Here is a 19,878-nt window from a genome sequence, read left to right on the forward strand (position 1 = left end):
TTACTGATTTCAGTTCTTATCTGTTATGATATTGTGAGAGTTTAATTATAATTTTACAAAAATAAATGATTAGAAAGAACATGTATAACTTGGTAAAATTTACGAGTGTTATGTAAAAGAGGCCCCACACAGGGTTATAAACAGTCACTTTCAACTTCCTGCGGAAGTTAGGAAAAATTTTTTAGAATTTTTTTCTTACACATGTGCATTTGCATATCTTCCTCTTTCCTTGATGTGTTTTTTCTTAAACTGGCCAACCTTCAGACCAGCAAATTGAGAAGTTCAGAAAGTGGCCCGGTCCTTTCTATCCGAACAGAAGCAACCAGCACATGAGTGGCAAGTAATTCTAGGCCTCTTAACCTTGTTGGAATAACTCATTCCCCACGGGCATCTCCACCTTCAATCTCTCCAATGGAGACTGAAAGAGTTCTGGTCCCCTGCAAAGGACTCACCTCTATTTTCAGGTACCTGCTGCAAAGGTGAGAAGGGACCTTTTGTGGTGGTTGGCCAATGAAAACTTGACTATAGGAGTCTATTCATTCTCCTCCTCCAAAATTCCCATGTTCTCAGATGCCTCATACAAAAGTTGAGGTGCCCACTTAGAGGGTCTTCTGATGTCGGGAGTCTGGAGTCCTCAGGACAAGCAGCTGCACACCTATGTTCTGGAGCTGAAAGCAGCCTTCCTGGCACTTCAGGAGTTTCAGGAGAGGGTGTCGGGGCACTCCGTAACAACACTACGGTGGTCGCTTACATAAACAAACGGGGGAGTGGGGGGGGGGTTAGTCTCTCGCCAACTTCACTCCATGACGGTAGTCATTTACCAGTGGGTGATAGACCAATCAGCAGACCTCTCAGCCAAGTATATCCCAAGCAAGAGGAATGTGGTGACCAACAAACAGAGTCACCAGGGTCAGGTCCTGGGGACAGAGTGGTCTTATTTCTCCTAAGACAGCTTAACATAATTTCCACTGTCTCGTTCCACCATTCACTTAACCAAGAGCAGATGGGGTAGTGACGAAGCCAAGGAGGGAAAGGAATACGAAGGGTAAATCAACAGATGCTACATAAGATTCAAGGATTTCTTTGACATGCTCTGGGAATGTTCCAGAGAGAGGGTACAGAATGCAGATGTAAGTAGAGACTGAAGGGAAAGCAGGAGTGAGTAGGACAGGGGGGGGGGATGGAGGAGCAAGGGAAAGAAGTTGGAGGGTGCTGTGTAGGGATCAAAGCTTTTCTTTCGCTTAGCATCTTAAAATAAAAAATTATAATTTTGGTAGGGGATTTAGAGATCAGAGGGGCTGGCATGGCTTTGAAGAATTTGGTTTATAAAGCCTTGCAGAATTGTTTCATATAAAAATACAAATGTATGCTGGAGAATCTTGCCTTAGGAATGGATTCTCCCAAAAGTTTGTCGTTTTGTCTTGCCATTCTAGCAATGATTATGCTTGTTATCAGCAGTGATTGCAGTTTTTATCTTTCCCAAGCCCATACAGGCATTTGTTAATAAAATTATCTGCCAAAACAAATTATGCAATTTGGAAAGCAATTACTATAATTCCCATAGGGAAGGACCTACAGTTGAATAAGAGAAACTAAGAGATTGATTTTACGCCAAACCCTTGCTGTACAACCACCAAAAATTGGTTTGACCATAATTTTTAAATCTACATACTAATACTTTGACAATAAATTCACTCTCTCTCAAGCTTATCATATTATGTCAAAGGTCTCTATCCTTAAGGGCAATTTATACATCATGCAGGTCACAAAAAAAGTCAGGCACCATAACCCTAAATTCTTAGGTCAAAAACATCAAACAGGGAAAACCTAAAATACAATGTCCTTATATTCACAGCCAATTCAAATGTTCAATGGCAGGGGAACCTAAGTCTGATTCACTTACCTATGCTGGGCTCCAAGCTTTTCTAAGCCTTTTGAAGATAGCAGAGAGTTAGGTACTGTTCAGAACATGATCTACAATTATGTTAACATGCATTCTCAATAGAAAAAGAGGATAAATATGGATGACTTTACCTTTACAAGGCTGTTAAGGCCTAGTGCAGTAGCCAGAGCACCACCAGTTGCTAGTACATATGAGGTTCCAAGCTGTCTAATGAAAACAAAATGGAATTAGAATCTAAAGCATAAAAAAAAAAAAAAAATACTCAATGATTTCTCATTTGCCTAAAACTGCTAGTCTCCACTGTTCACATATACAGTACTAAGGTAATATACAGTGATAAGGTAATTAACTTAACTGGTCTGCAACTTTATAAAATTAATTGGGGAAGCACTTGAAAGTGTCTCACAGGGAGTAGTCAGTTACAATGGATAAAACTTCCCTTATGCTTCCACAAGGTACAAATGATTGCAAGACAGAAATGGCTACTCCATGTATTATTATCATCATTATTAATCAGATGATGAACCCTATTCAATATGGAAAAAGCCCCACAGGGGCCATCTACTTGAAATATTCAAGCTTACAAAGAATATGGTGTTCATAAGGAAGAAGTATGAGGGGATAAAGGGAAATGCAGAAAGAGGAGATCTCAATTATTAAAAAAGAAAAAATAAATAAATTAATATAAGTATAGATAAGAAGTATTAAAATACAGAGAATAGTATGAGGGTTGTAACCCACTGCATCTTCGCTTGAACTTTTGAAGTTCCAATTGCATGACATCCTCAAGGAGACCGTTCTGAAGTACAATGGTGTGAGGAATAAAGGACCTCTGCAACTGAGAAGTTCTACAGCAAGGCACATTTAGTGCATATTGGTGCTGCTGGTCAGCAAACCTGGTTGCTCTCGGCAGGAAACGGGGATCAGGGATCAACTGTGAATGTGAATGATCTCTGTTGAAATACGACCATGCATCAATGGTCCAAGTCATAACTGCTAATATTACGAAAAACAAACCTACCACCACAGACCACTCTGTCTAAAAAGAGATAAATCTCTGGCAGAAGCAGGCATCCATACTGGAGAACAGTATGCTAGTAAAAGGACAAATAACCTAAAAAAAATTTGCATTAATTTGATCACTTTTATAAATATATGGGGCCTTTCGTACAATACCTAATTTTCGTGCAGCATATGCTGACAATTACATTAAAAGTTTCTCAAAAGTAAGATATGAGTCAGAAGTTACACATAGAATACTTAAAACTTCAGACTCGTCCAGCACAGTCCCATCCACCTAGAGGGAGGACAGAAAATCTGTAAGAGATCTGCTAATTAACAGTGTTTTTGTTTTAATGGAGTTCAGCCTCATACCCCAAGAATATGTTTGTTTCATAATGCATACAAATCTCTTTATTTTTCATAATTAACACTGCTACACTGAAGGTGAATTATAAGCATACTAAAAAATGTTGACATAAGTTAAATGTCAAAATAGATCTGAAGTTCTAGAAAAAATATTTGATTGGACTGGACTACTGAATTTAGACACAAGAGCCAAGCACAACAGCAACAAGGCCATTCAGAGTTACAGAATAAGTTTTTAATGTCATAAATTTTCCTAAAATTAATAATGTTTTATCAAAACTTGACGGTTAACTCACCTTCCTATAAAACTCACTTTCTTCTGTTAATTTGATGAATAAATGCCACATGGTAGTACTATTCAATAAAAGTTTTTAAAAACCTCAAAGCTAAATTTTTTTAAATATCTGATTAAAACATGTGGTAAACCCTATTTTAAAAATTGCATTATCCAATAGGCCTGAGATGTGTCTCTTGAAAGACTTCAGCGAAGGTTCTGCCATATTCGGGAGGAAAAGAACATCCAAAACAAGAAACGAGAAAATAAAAAGCAATCCTTCTCTTCACCTCCATCTAGTCCTAAATCTTCAGACACCAAAAGATTTGAAGTCTATAACAAGTGTCAATATGGAACTGAGCACTGATGAAGCTGCTATGCAATGTAATAACAGTTACCAAAAGAAAAGAAGATTAATATTGAGGTCTGCCAACCTCCTTGATAAGATAAACAAAATTTAACAAAATTAAATAAACTCAATATAATAAGGACATCAATATAATAAGGACATCTTCGACAGTTCCACAAATCACAAAACCTCCATAAGATTGAAATTGGAACAAAAGAAAAACAAATGTCTATTTTACAGTGGAACTGTCATGGTATTGCTTCAAATGCTGAAAAGCTGAAAAAGCTCAAAAGTTAAAATCATATGTCTCCAAGAAACCAAACTCTAATGAAGAATATAAAACTGAGGAGAAAGATCAAGGAGAGGTACTGTGACAATAATTAATAAAAATTACTTAAGTACCCATAAGTTCCACTTACTTACTTCGGTCCTCCTTTGTAAAAAAGTAACTATGAGCATCACTTATATATAACCCAGATGGTAAACCCATCTTCCAGATAAACCTACAAAACAAGAAACATTTGATTAATCAATTCCCTTCTCCATTTTGAGTACTGTAGTAAGGAACTTCAACACCGTTACTGTATACGGCAACACTAATGATTGGGTAGGAAAGATTCTTGAAGAGTTCTTAGACAATCATTTGACATTAATGAATGAAGTTTCAACAAGATTTAACATATATCATAATGCCTCTTCTGCTACAGATTTAAGTATATGCCCATCATCATTAAGAATGGAACATCAGCAAACATTATCTATGTGGGAGTGACCATTGGGTGATAAAACTCTGCTGGTAATAAATTATCCCTTTCCTTGTCTCCCAAGTGGAAAATAGGTGGAGCCAATTAGAAAGAGCACACAAAAACATCATAAATAGAAAGTGTATAAGATAATTGTCCATCATCCATAGATGCATAACGTGCCCGAAACAACCCGCACCCAGCTGCCTTTCAGAATTAAAAGTGTAAATAGGTAGAAAAATAATCAAAATATTTTCTTGCAGTTATCTGAGGTCACCATGTGAAACAAATAAGATAAGTCTATGCCAGAGCCTGTCTAAAGCAGAAGTAAATATTAACAAAGCTACAAGAATGTTGGGGAAAAAATATCTTTTGGAAACAACTACAGACTCCATCTATCTAGCTAAATAATGTCCAAGATAATGACAATGGTTTGTTTTTGTACAAAAGCACTCAACTTAAATCTAAGGAACAATACAACAGACACATTTTAAGTGTACATGGATTTTGCAAAAAACAAAAGTTGATCATCTTAACCTGAACTATACTTTAGGCAGGTTTAAGACAGCCAAAAACCACATCTGTTCTCTTAGTTTATGCAGAAAATAATTCAATAAAGCTCCTACAACTCTAACAGTAATCTCATATAAAGGCTTCAAGCAGTAATAGAATATATAGTTCAGCATAACTAAATTAAGACTATCAAAGTTTTATGACAAGATTACAATTTTTTAATTAAAACTATTCATCATTAAAAGAATAACTTCCAAAATAGCAGAAACAACCAAAATACAACTAAACATATCTGTCTTACTACCAGGCCTAACCCAATTTACAGTAGAGCTACACTGCCTTTACTAATGGTAGCACAAAGATACAACTAATCAAATACAATGTAAACAACTGAAGCAAACAAAACCATAAATACTTACTGAACAGATACTGGGGAATCCCCAGATCGATTTGTGTAGTTAACAATGGCATTGAAAGACTGGTTAATCCATTGCCAAAATACTACAGCTGGAGTAGTTCTGTAAAATATATTAAGACCTGTGATCAATCATAAAAATTTTATGCAAACTACTTTGATTCTACAATGGGTAGAGTTAAATCTAATATTAAAAATGTTTTAAAATGTGGCAAGTTTTAATCTCCAAAATTAATTCATTAAGATAAAAAACAAGACCTATGCAGCTGGAAAGTTCCCATTTCACATACAGGCAGTCCCCAGTTATTGGCGGGTTTTGTTTCTGGCAATTTTCGGAGCATTTTCAGCAATTTCCGGGGGTTATTGGTGCGAAAAGCGCAGATTTTCAGTTATTGGTGCCTCTGTTAGGTATGTATCGGCGCCAATACCCAATTATCGGCGCAGATAAGCGGAAATCGGCGATTTTCGGCGCCGAAAATTGCCAATTTTCGTTGCTAGACAAGCACCACAAAACTGGATCACTGTTAACCGAGCCCGCCATTAACTGGGGACTGCCTGTATTTATTATTTGAAATTTGGCAAAAAAAAAAGAAAAACTCTTATTTCAAAAAAACTATATCCATGTTTTAATACATACCCATCAATTTACAAATGCCCATCATGTGTGGCCAACACACAAATCCAGAAGAGGAAGAACAAGAACACTTCCTTCATATATATTTTCAAGAAACTCAATGCCTCTGGTGGTAGTCGTCATTCAATTTTGTTTTCTGAACTTATAAGCAGTGTGGGGTTGGGAGGCAGGCACTTTATATAAATTGCTGGGTTTGTATTAAAAAAATGGATGTTTAAAAAAATCACATTTATTTTAACATGAACCCATCATTGTACAAAAGTCTGAGTACCTATTTATGTGGGAAACCTCTCGTTGAAATAAGGAACACGTATTCAACCAGGCTGCTGGGGGACAGCAAATCTCTCAATGTTGACAAATAGTAAATCAAATCTAGTGACAAACAAGATTTTAGCCTTGTTAGTAAGATCACGGGCTGGTCAGAAGATAGAATTACACTCACTCCCTTCAAAAAGCATATGCATTGCACAAAAATGCTACACTCTTGAAGCAATGAAAATATGTTATGAACTTATGAGGATGAAAAGTAGGAATGAGCTGGGCCCTTTCCATTTTGGGAAATGATAAAACTTGGCCTACAGAAAGATCTTAGGTTAAGATTTACCTAGTAAAAATGGTAAAAGGCAGCAGGTGGTCAACACAAGGCAAAATTATTAACAGTCTCAATATCCAAAAATTAATTATGGTATTATCAATGTTGCATTTAAAAGTCAAAGGGGTAGGATACCCCTGAATTTCATGACCCTTAACTCTCCCTTTGGATGCAATGAACTCTAGGTAAGTAATGTGGACCATTTGCTAACAGTCAAATATAACATGTGGGCCTCATCCTTCTCTTGAAGGATCAGAAGTCTGGAGTACGGTTAGTGAGAGGAACTCCCATCATCAGAGCATGAGAGTCTTCCACCACATAATGTCTGATTGGACCTACCTAGAGATGTATATAGGAAAGTCTTTAGGACTCTTTGTGACTGACCAATTCTAGCTCAACTGTAAACCTGAGGAACTGCAATCTTTCACTACTGAGTGGAACTAATTTCTCTAATGATGACATGTGGCCTAAGAGCCTTGTCCACAACTCTGAAATAGTGGCTGGAAGGCAGAAAACTTCTACAGTAAAGACTGGAATCTTTGGACCTTCTCTACAGTGGGGCCTGTTACATGTTTATGCCCAGGCTGCAGTAGACAGCCTTCCTGGAGGGAACTAGGCAAAACTTGTCCCAATTGAAAGACTGAAGAGGTACTTTTCTTTCTTTATTTTCTTTTTTTAAATCTTCAGCTAAAAAAAACCACGTGACAGGAAAAGGTGATAAATAAATATAAGAGGAATAGAAAATAAAACTGATGCGCCCAATTCCGGAAACGTAAGCAGAAAGTAGGAATGAATTTGTACCATTGAAAATCAGAAGATTCCACATCTGCAATAGGCAAACTGTTCTACATTTCAGCTGTAGCCAAAGTAAAACTCCTAGCAAACTGAGTATTAAACCTAATACTAGAAACTGACACAGTTTTCAGCAGCAGCCTGCCCAGTGTTACAAGAAAAACAGCTAAGTCAGGTAAACAAGAGTGCACAGGATGTTTGTTGTTATATATATTTTATGCAACAACCATAATGAACTCAGTTTGTTATGCTACAAGTCAACATTAACAATTAGCAAAATAAACTTGACTGATGACATAACTCTATCCAAGATTTTGATGAGAGTCAGCAACAGAAGACCACAGTGGAGAACAGTACTCCAAACAAGGAATAAGAAGAGAATTAATACACTTCGATATAATAGCTTCATCACAAACACTCTATAACACTCTAAAATACAAACTTTTTGAAACAGAGGAAGCAATAACACTTATATGCTTCTCAAAAGTTAATTTCTTATCAAAAGTTACACCTAAAATCTTAACGAGTCACCAACACTTAAAACCGTACCATTTAAATGTAAATCAGGATGCAAAGGCAAAAATGTCTTGCATCAACTAACTATCATACTTTGAGTTTACAAAGGGTTAAGTTTCATGCCCAAGATACTGAATTATGGCAACCAGTTGTCTAGGCACCTCAACAATCTGATACCTATCCTGCAGACCCACATGGCAATTGGGGCAAGTACTATGGTAAAAGCCTAAAAGACTTGATAGCCTAAAACAATGCTCCTGAACAGTTACAACTTGCCTTGCCATGCAAACCTGTTACGCCTCCACATTATATCTATTTTATCATTACATTTTTCTCAACGAAATAAATGAATACCTACAAATATTGAAGGTAAGAAGAAAAATGCCCATAGTTATGCTCAAATGTGTAAAAATACCAGATTTATTTACAAAGTTAATTTTGTTTTTTAATTACCTTTGTTATTTTACTACAGTTTTATTGGCATGGATGAAAGACATCTTTAGTAAATATTTAAATCACTGACTAAATTTCATTTTGTTAATCTTAACCATATTTTTCTCTATCATCAATTTCATACAATGATAGTGTATATACTGTAGATGGTGATGAGAAAACTTTTCCACAGATTCACAGTGAACATTAAAAATTAATAAAATTTCCAACATCCTCCTAAAACCTGTATGACAAAGAAGGCATCAACTCATTTATATTTTCTCCAGTCTAAGTTCAGAAGCATTCTTATAACTCTTAAATATCCCTGAAAGAACAACATATGAAAACTTCACTGATCAGAGCTCAGTTATTCTTAATCTCTAACAATTATGTTAAGACTGAGAGGGTTTAAAGTTTACCATCTTTCACAGCATACTCTTATATGTCTGATCTTTATGTTTGTTGACTTTTCAGATGAAATATACAATCTGAAACATTGGTTTATGAATGATACTAATTTCAGATCATATGCAAAAAGGTTGAAATGATTAAAGCAATAATAAAATGTAACCTTCCCTAATGGTTTTTGTACAAAATAAAAATTCCAAAACTTTTAAGAGTGAAACTATGAGGGGTAGTTCATTTGACTGTCCTGTCTTAGCCTGCATTTTCATATTTAGTGTCTCAGAAACTTCCCAGTCATGTTGGATTTAACTCCCTTATTGAAGCTCCTTGTTACAACTGACTTTTGCCTTTTAAGGCCCTGGCCCTGCCATCCTTGATGAAAATGTGAAAAAGGCTTCAATATTAATTTCCCATGCATTAAGAGTTAAAAAACATGCTTATCGTTAATGCATGAACTCAAATACAAGACATCACAAATCTACTCGACTACCAAAAGTTTACTGCTCAAAGGTCTTGACAGATTTATACACAACTTTCATTGCCTCATAACAAACACTGACTGGTATCTATACAAAGTTAACTGAAAACTTACTTGTAAAATGTAAGCATGCACCCAGTGATTGTCATATTCATGGGTACCTGAGCAGACATTCGGCCAATAAGGGTCATCTTCTCCCCAGTGTCTGGATGAAAAGCTGAATCATAAATATTCTTGGCCCTCCAAAGCTCATCTTCACTTAGATTTACATCCTCTCCTCTCCTGAAGAATAAGAGTTGCTCATCAAAACTTTTCACTTAACAGATAACTACTACACCACAGCACATCAAAGACAAAACCTTAATAGATCTTACATCATGACTTACTTTAAGTATAAAAACAATTTCATGTGGGGCTAATTCTTTGTGATTAAACACCAAATCTCAACAGCATACTTCTGGAGGACTATGTAAACTGACTTCAAGAGGGAGGCATTTTATTTGGTCTCAAGGATCAAAACAGTTTTGCAAAGGAAGCTGGCAAACATTTCACTAAAACGACATGATTTAGTTATAATAATATACAAGTCAGCCAATTAATGAAAGTACTGTACAGTACAGATGACCCTTGAAAATTACAGATTTTGTACTTATGGATTTGATTAAATGGAACTTTCATCACTAATTAAGCAGAATATTTTTTTAGCTGTGCACCCATTTGTGTAAACCTGCATAAAATATGATATTATTATAATAAAATAAAGTTTTATATACTTACCAAGTAATTACATAGCTATAGTTTCAACTATCGTGGCATGCTAAATTTCAAAATTCGCGCTGCCGCTTCAATTGTTTTAGTGTAGGTGACTAGTCCCGTCCACTAACGGGAATACCAGGAACAACTTAGCAGACAATCTCATTCTGTTTGTGACCCATGTCCATCAGAAGGGAGGGTGGGCATCCGATTCTGTAATTACTTAGTAAGTACTGTATATATAAACTTTATTTTATTATAAAAATGTCATTTTTATATAAGTAACTTACCAAGTAATTACACAGCTGAATCCCATATTGACAGGAGGTGGGATACTTGGACAAATTCTACTCCAAAGCATTAAGTCACGAAATGAATGGAAATAGAAAGTTGCTAGCATTGAAGACAATGCTTGTCGTTCCTTCTCAGTCAAGAGAGCTACTGAAGGAGAATACTGCCTCTGGTTGGTGCTCATCTTAACCTGTAGTGGCGTGGCAGTACAGCCGAGGAGTGCCCTTACTTGAGTGGGAGCTTTGTAGCAAAGGAATACTCCAATTGCTAACAAAGCATCAGTGGAAGTTATGCAACTCAAGGAGTTATCCGGTGGCTAGCAAAACTTAAAAGGTGCCTTTGCCCTGGGCGCAGTACCAAAATAAAAACAGCCAGACATCGTTGTCACCTACACTGAAGAAAAACCACAACCCATCCACTGAGAGTGGCGGGCGCTCTAGGTTTTCCCCCTCCCCGGCTCCTCAGGATCGACACTTCACAACAAGGTGAAGAGACAGTAGAAGAAAATCCTATGCTTCCTTCTGTAATACCATGCCAGTTACTAACACTTCGCAAGGTACTGCAAAAGTTTTAACACTGGAGGAACAGGCACCAGTCACTCGTAGGCTGGCGCCGGATGCCTGACAGCTGGCACCACATGCCTGACAGCTGCCACCAAACGGACAGGAGATGGAGCTCAGACACTGCTGGGCATTCGGACACTGCTGGGTGCTTGGAAATTGCTGGGCTCTTGGACAAAATTGTACGCTAGGAAAACTGTTGAGCCTGGCACCAAATACTGGCACTCCATAACTGAAAACTAAGGAGACCAGTACTGAGGACTCTCCCAGAGGTTACAAGAAGTCTGTGGACTTGCTCCTGGCAACCACCACCCCCTCCCCAGTTGCTTACAGGAGAGCAGAGAAGTGTGATTAGTAACTGAAAAACGCCTCTTCAACAGCCTATATTCAGCATACAACACACCATCAATGCTTCTATTCCACACTGGAGATCGTATCACTTAGACGACAATAAGAGCACATCTTTATGGGTGCCTTCTAATGGCTGTCTGTCGATGCCTGCAGACAACAGGCTCGACCAAGGGGCAACTACCCGGGGGCAAACCCTTCAGGACTCCCATGGACTTCAGTATGCCTCCTCCTGGTGCATGGGAGTCTGACAGGGACTGGGTTTAGGAGATCCAAGAGGCCAGATAGCTACCCCTTCACTACACATCCAGTAAGACCTTTCCAGTGTCTGTCTATTGATACCTTGGCGATGAATACCTCCTCAAAATCTTTGAAATCTTCCCTCTTCATTATGTATGTAGGTAATTTGATTCTTCTGGTTACTTGACTGATGAAGTCATAATAGTCATGAATGCTCCTCATGAATTTTCCAAAGTTTGCAATAGCCTTTTCAATAATACCAAAGGAGCAATCACATGCCATGTAACAATGTCCAGAAACTAAGTATGACATCTCAATGCGCTAAAACACTTGCAGTGAATCAATCTCACGTGTGTGAAAGGATTAAAACAATATGCTGTATAAACATTCGCTAATTGGCTGACACATACTCTTGTTCTGCGTGCTGATTGGCTGAGCACCCAGCTGGCAGAGACAGACCCTTCATATTGCTCATTTCGCACTCGACAAAAGTTATCATACGAAGGCACATTCTTGGCAGCTCACAAGGCAACAAGTGCATGTTACTAGATGCAACTTTCAACCATGTTAGCGTTCGAATGTTCATTTTCTGCTTACACAGGCTTAAACTTGAATAAATTTTGGAGCTTTTGGTAGGTTTTCAAAAAATGAACCTCCGGACCGATGGACCGTTTGTATTGTGAAAGCCTCAATTAGTGATAACATGGCAACACATCTTCACCCAACAATGGCTTAAAAAAAAAATGTGCACACAGCAGAGTGTCGTACTATATCCAATTCATCCACCAACCTACAATTAACCACCTTGTTACCGAGATTCAGTGACCATTTCCAGCTCATGCTGAGAAATATTCCTATATAAAAGGCAATGTTCTTATTTTTGTAGGAACAAATTAGAAATTACAAAAACAAATACCACTGGATAAGTTCTAGAACAGTTTAATTGGGTTGTACTTGATAGTGTTAGGAATGAAAATGACATTTTCATGATAAAATAAAGTTTTATATTGCAATGAAGGAAACTTCTTTTCAAGCAACCTCACCCGTTTTACCACAATAACGTAACCCAGAATACAATTCATTTTACTGTAGTTATTTCTTAAATAGAAAGAACTGTGGGTTTCATTTTCCCCTTCATCAATTCTGTCCATTTCCCCAATGGTTAATTGATTATGAAATTTAGGTCTTGAAGATCAAGTGCCGGAACCAATGTTTAAGCCTAATCCTCTCTCTGTTAAAAATGAATGCCTGATGGCCTTAATTCTACGTGTGGCCTTCAAGGATGCCTTCCTTGCTGATGCCGGACAACAGACAGGCCAGAAAAGAGAAAGTTGGTGCCATGCCACTCAGGGATGGTGACCTTTCCACGAGGCCTGACTGAATGCCCATGTGTTCACTATAGAAAACGAGGCGGAGACAGACCTTTGCACCACCTACCTGGATGCCAAGGTGTAATTCCCGAGGTTATAAATAGACCAAGTAACAGCAGTCAGAGAGAGAAGCGCTCAGGACTCCACCGTGGACAGATGTCCTTACCTTTGCTAGTCCCTTGTACCCTCCATGTGTTCGACCCCAAGGTTCGGACCAGTATACTTTTGTTGTGGCATTTTTAATTCCCTCCAGTGTCAGAGCCCCTATTGGACAAGGACATCATCATCTTGACAAAGGTAATGTACTGGAATATGGTTTCTCTGTCTGATTTATTTTCAATTTCCATTGTGCGATCACCCTCAGTAATTGTGTTGAGCATCAAGTGTTAACGTAATTATGCATTTGGTGTTGAACTGAGTTATTTGGCACCATTTGTGCATTCCTTCAGTTCTCTTTTTGAGCATCTTATTATTCTTGCAAGTAACCATCTTGCATATCTTGCAGACTGGCCCTGGCTGTGGAACCACTCTCGGCTCTATCCCATGTGTAGTGGCCTTATGGCACCCCTTAATCTACCTCTCTGTGATGTTCCTGTTATGAAGACATCATCAGCGTAGAATATTCCTCCTGTGTAGAATTTCGTATTCATTTAGCAGGCCCTTATTATTACCTGCCCAGTAATTCATCATTCTTCTGATCTGTGCTTATCATGTAAATATAATTAATTAAGAGAACCTTGAGTTTACGTAATCCTCCCTCACATGAAGAAGGCTCTAAGCCACAGTATTTTCCCTTGATTTATTTGTCTATGGAGTTGCCTTAATCAGTCTATTTAGTCAGATGTTTTAATAAAATATAATAGATTTCTTGATAATGTACAGAACTCCCTGCGATTATTCAGCTGTGCCCGTGGCTGGGGGGATTGCCTGGAAAGAGTCAGCCAGACAGATTCACTTTTGCCTCGAATGAGGAATTAGCTACTTGAGCCCAAAATCTCTTAATCCCTTGCCATTCTGGCCGTGCTAACCAATTGTCCAGCTCGGGCTGATAGATAGGTAGGCATTTATGTCGATAGACAGACATGTCTATCGATAGATCGCAAATAGGAAACGAAAAGGGAGCAATTTGCTAGCTTAATTCTTGCTAATTATAATAGCTTCCCACACAAGGTGACGTACACACCTTCATTCGGGTGTGAACGTCGATTTAAGCAAAAAATGAACGGAAAATGCTTTACGTTACTCTACATTCTGCCTTGCAATGAGCTTTACTTTTAAAGGATTTATGAAACTCTGCGACATTACTGTTAATGACATACTGGAACATATTACTCTAACCGCTGAGTACATTGTGCAACAGGACATGAGGTAATTTTCAACACTTGCAAAAGAGTAATTACTGTGTATTTGGCTACAAAGTGATAAATTTATAAAGTTATTCGATCAATATGAGTTAATTAGGATTATAAGGCCACGGTATATGAGGCTGTTGCAAACAAATGAAAAGAAAGGTTGATGTTAAAGAATTAGAATACATGGTTACTTAATTCAAGATATCCCCTAAATGCATGCGATTAGTTTGCCTTTTAAGCGGCGTTGAAATGACGAAATATACTTGGGTTTAATTGACATCATGATTTACGTCATTTGGTAGACCCGTGCCAGACTTGGCACTGAATCTCGTGGCACTCTTATAACACTTATAATAAGCACCTGAAAGGGTGTAACCAAAGGGAGGTAAAATTATTTTAGCTTAAGGCTTATTTAATCATTTTAAGGGTTTGCTATTTTTAGTCTACGATGGGGACTTTACGTTAGACTTTTAGGAGAAGCAAGCAAAGGAAAGAGGGCGGGGGGTGAAATGAAGTTCCCGATATTACAAGAAGGCAAGGGGATGTGCCTCCACTTTCTGGATAGCGGGCCACGCCCCTTGTATTATAAAGGTGGCACTGACTTTATAGGTGCCTTGTGGCACTCATCTATGTGCATGAGGTATAAAAGAATAACAAAAGAATAAATGGCAGACACAAATTAAACATTAATTGTTGTAACTAGATGTTGATCAAGTATGCTAAAATTATATTCCTTAGCACATAGTAAACAGCTAGGATTATTCTTGGCCCAAGACGGCCACAAAGATAACCAGAGGGCGTGACCCCTCTGGCAGGATCATTTTGCCAGAATCTGTAATAATGGCACTGTGCCAAGTTGGCACTTATGTACTAATAACTAATGGCGATGGCATATCGTATTTTAAATGCCTCATGCTGCGACAGGCATGAAGGGGGAGTCGTAGGGCTTATAGTGTGGGCATATCTGTCAATGGCACTCTGCATGGGCAGAAGTGATCAAGGTAAAATGAGGGCCTGGGTAAGGCAAAATAAATGTGACTGATAATCAAAAGCAGGGAAGTTAAATGTTTGACGAAGAATAAAGGACACAGTTATAAGAGAAAAAAAGAATGGTGAAGGACCCTGACAGTCCCTTCTAGATAGAGGTGCCAAAGTCTTCGTAGGATAAAGGGATGGCACTGTGCCAGGAGAGCTTGGGAGCTCTCTTGATGCTACCTGGAATTATCAAAGTCCATGGTATTTTCCCCACGGACCCTTCTTACTTTGATGGTTTGTCTTGGCTGGGGAATCGGTGGAACCGAGCCCGGGGAGGGTATTGGAGTGCCACCTGTGTCGGCTTCCTTGACGGCTGGTGCAGGGGCCTTCCTTGCAAGCTCTATCACGATCCGTCGCAGTTCCTTGAGTCTCTGAGAGCGGGCCCTTGTCCGTCTGTCCTTTTATGCCATCTGCTAGAGGCAGAGGGCAAGTTCTTCGATAGGGAGTTGAGTCATTTCGGCTGTGCCTGCGGCTGGGGTGCAGGGGTTGCCTGGAAAGAGTCGGCTAGACAGATTCACTTTTGCCTTGAATAAGGAATTAGCTACTTAAGCCTAAAATTTCTTAATCCCTTGCCATTCTGGCTGTGCTAACCAACTGTCCAGCTCGGGCTGATAGACAGAAAATGAAAAGGAGCAACTTGCTAGCGAATTCTTGCTAATTATAATACATAAAACTTTATTTTATCATAAAAATGGTATTTTCATTATAAAATAAGTTTTTAAATATACTTACCTGGTAGTTACATATATATAGCTTTATCCCGCCGATTTGTCGCGTGCACGGCAGAAATTCAAAATTTGCGGCAATCGCGATAGATGGCCAGGTGGACATACCTGAGCGCCTCTACTAGGTACCTAGAACCATTCCCAATTGTCCTCAGAAATTCCATGCCCTGTTCTCAGAGGGGAGGAGGGAGGGACCTTTTATATATGTAACTACCAGGTAAGTATATTTAAAAACTTATTTTATAATGAAAATACCATTTTAAATATCTAACTTCCTGGTAGTTACATATATATAGCTGATTGACACCCTTGGTGGTGGGTTAGAGAACCAAAACACTGTTGGGAATTGCATAATTACTAACTATATATTAGCTGTAACCATACTCTGGTTCTTACCTGATAAGGAAGCTGGCTTCATAGTTATCCTGCCTCATTCGCCTGCATTCCTTGAGAAACCCAGCGACCCATCCAGGGGCTGTAGAAAGTCTCTATGGGGCTGTCACACGGTCCTCGACCTTAACATGACTAGACCACCACCCTTGCTATCCTGGCATAGCTATGGACAAAGAGCTGACCACCTGACCCACTAAAATCACTAAAAACACACACCATAAAACCTAACTTACTCTTGCAACCCCAGACTGTGGAAGGTTGCAACAACCTTCACAGACAACCTGTGAGTTCAAATCAAGAAAAGGCAAGGGTATAAGGTTTTATGTTAGAGGTAGTAGTACCTTCTCCAACTACGGCGCCGGAGGCAACGTACGGACCTAGGGAACAACAATCCTCATATTGGGTCTGTACTTCTTTAAGGTAACAATCTGCGAAGATAGACTTGCTTCGCCAGAATGTCGCTTCCAAAATCGATTTCATCGACTTATTATGTCTAAAAAGCCATCGGTTGCCAGCTCTTACTTCATGAGCTTTGACTTTGAGGATTGGGAAGTTTTTCTCGTCACAGTTTTGGTGAGCTTCCCTTATTAAATCCTTGATAAAGAATGCCAGAGCATTCTTTGATAAGGGCAACGAAGGTTTCTTCACCGAGCACCAGAGGTTGTCCGACTGACCTCTCTTGTTTCTGGTCCTCTGTAGATAAAATTTTAGGGCCCTAACTGGACAAAGGCCTCTCTCCTTTTCCCGTCCTACTAAATGAGACAGCCCGGTATGGTAAAGGATCTGGGCCATGGTTGAGACGGGTTCTCATTTTTAGCGAGGAAACCTAGTTGTAGCGAGCAGACTGCATTCTCCCCATTGAAGCCTACCTTCTTGCTAAAGGCTTGTAATTCTCCTACCCTCTTGGCAGTAGCCAACGCAACCAGGAAAAGGGTCTTCTTAGTGAGATCCTTCCATGAAGCCTTATCGAGAGGTTCAAACCTGCTCGAGGTTAAAAACTTTAGGACTACGTCCAAATTCCAAGAGGGGGTCGGGTTGTCCTTCCTTTTAACCATCTCAAAAGACCTTATGAGGTCTGTGAGGTCTTTGTCTCCCAACACGTCAAGATTTCTGTGACGGAAGACGGAAGCAAGCATGCTGCGGTATCCCTTGATGGTTGATACTGCTAGGTTTCCTTGGACTTTTAAATGCAGCAGAAAATCTGCCATTTGAGTTATAGAGGTACTGGAAGAGGAAATGTTATTATTTCTGCACCACTCCCTGAATACGTCCCATTTTGATTGGTACACCTTGAGTGTGGACGTTCTCCTCGCTCTCGCGATAGCTCTTGCAGCTTCCCTTGAAAAGCCCTTCGCTCTTGCCAGCTTTTCGATAGTCGAAAGGCAGTTAGGTTGAGAGCGAGGAGATTTTGATGGTATCTCTCTATATGCGGCTGTCTGAGTAGATCGATCCGACAAGGTAACGACCTGGGGGTGTCTACTAGCCACTCCATCACCTCTGTGATCCATGGTCTCATGGGCCAAAAAGGAGCTATCAGGGTCATGCGGGCGTCGTTCGACTCCCTGAACTTCTTCATGACTCTGTCTAGGATCTTGAACGGGGGAAAAGCGTAAATGTTTAGTCCCCCCAATCTATGAGGAAGCGCCCACTGCCACTGCTTCCTGGTCTGGGACTGGAGAACAGTAGACTGGTAACCTCTTCGTTCTCTGTGTTGCAAATAGGTCTATTGACGGTTCTCCCCCACAGATTCCAAAGCCTGTTGCACACCTCGTGATGTAAGGTCCATTCTGTCAAGAGAACCTGTCTTCCTCTGCTGAGGAGATCCGCTCTGACGTTCTTCTCTCCCCCTATGAAGCGGGTGATCAGAGTTAAATTGTTTGCTTCTGCCCACAACAGGAGATCCTTTGCTGCCTCGTAAAGGGAATCCGAACGAGTGCCACCTGTTTCTTGATGTAGGCCAACGCTGTGGTGTTGTCTTCGTTGACCTGTACTATCTTGTTCTGGACCTTCTCCTGAAAGTGGACTAGCGCTAGATGAATGGCCACCAGTTCCTTGACGTTTATATGCCATTTCTTCTGATAGTTTTCCCACAGACCTGAGATCTCGCCCTTCCCCAGCGTTGCACCCCACCCCACGTCTGATGCGTCTGAATACAACACTAGGTCGGGGTTCTTCTGTTGAAGCTCGAGGCCCTTTTGTAGTTTGTTGGGATCGTTCCACCAACTCAAATGATTTTTGATTCCCAGAGGGATCGGAATCCACTTCTCTAGATCTTGACCTCTTTTCCAAAAGTTTGACAAATGGAACTGAAGTGGACGTAGATGTAGTCTTCCCAGGGGGACGAATTGTTCGATCGAGGAGAGGGTCCCTAGCAGACTCATCCACTCCCTCGCCGAACAGGTCCATCTCCCTAAAAAGAGCTTCACCTTTTCCAGGCAATCCAGAATGCGTTTCGGGGCTGGAAAAGCCCGAAAAACTACTGACTGAATTCTCATCCCCAGGTAAATGATGTCTTGTGAAGGCGTTAGCTGTGATTTGGCTAGACTTATTACTAGTCCTAACTGTTGTATCAACTTCATTGTCACTCGAAGATCCTCCAGACACTTTGCTTGTGATCTGGCTCTGATTAGCCAGTCGTCCAGGTACATCGATATCCGTATTCCTTTTAGATGTAACCAGCGAGCTACGTTCGATGCCACTCGTGAGAAAACGTAAGGAGCCATGTTCAGTCCAAAACAAAGTGCTCTGAACTGATAAGTTGTCCTGAGATGCACAAACCTCAGATATTTTCTGTAGTTCGGGTGAATTGGTGCGTGAAAATACGCGTCCTGTAGGTCTATCGAGACCATCCAGTCTTCTTGTCTGGTGCCTGCTAGGACTGACGAGATGTCTCCATAGCAAACTTGACTTTGCTTATGTATTTGTTCAATGGACTTACGTCCAGAACTGGTCTCCAACCCCTTGAGTTCTTGGGTACCAGAAAAGTCTGTTGTAAAACCCCTGACGAGGGTCCTTTACCTCTTCTATTGCTGATTTTGATAGCATCTGGGTCACCTGTTCCTGAAGAGCTACTGCTTTGCTCCCAGTAAGTAGTTGTCAACTCTAATGGCTCTGGTGAAAGAGGAGGTTTCCTTAGGAAGGGATCTTGTATCCTTCCTTCAAAACTTCGACTGTCCAGTCGTCCGCTCCCCCTTTGGCTCCACTCTTGCCAGAAGTGGGATAATCTGGCTCCCACTTGTGTCTGGAGGATGTGTCACTTCCTGGGTTTGGGTTGTTGCTTGGGGTTCTTATGAGGTTGTCCTCCAGAAGCCATTCTCTGACTCCCTCTCGAGTGCTCTCCCAGGAAAGGGCTGACGCGTGCAGGGAGGCGCCTCCTCCTCCTTCCTGGCTAAAAAGT

At 39.9% G+C, this 19,878-nt stretch overlaps 1 protein-coding gene across 6 annotated transcripts in view; it reads right to left on the bottom strand.

Moving 5' to 3' along the window:
• Positions 1-19,878, bottom strand: part of Sfxn1-3 (Sideroflexin-1-3) — a 100,775-nt gene that overhangs the window by 51,170 nt on the left and 29,727 nt on the right. For all 6 annotated transcript variants that reach the window (XR_010851581.1, XM_067095996.1, XM_067095997.1 and 3 more), the window contains exons 3-5: positions 9,529-9,696; positions 5,570-5,668; positions 2,035-2,110 (exon numbers count right to left, since the gene is read on the bottom strand). Coding sequence is in view for 5 of the 6 variants with exons in the window: in XM_067095996.1 (XP_066952097.1) it covers positions 2,035-2,110; positions 5,570-5,668; positions 9,529-9,696 (343 nt within the window). In the remaining variant the exon portion in view is untranslated. The remainder of the gene's footprint in view (positions 1-2,034; positions 2,111-5,569; positions 5,669-9,528; positions 9,697-19,878) is intronic.

The sequence above is a fragment of the Macrobrachium rosenbergii genome, chromosome 52 (genome assembly GCF_040412425.1).
Source record: "Macrobrachium rosenbergii isolate ZJJX-2024 chromosome 52, ASM4041242v1, whole genome shotgun sequence".
NCBI classification, from domain to species: Eukaryota; Metazoa; Arthropoda; class Malacostraca; order Decapoda; family Palaemonidae; genus Macrobrachium; species Macrobrachium rosenbergii.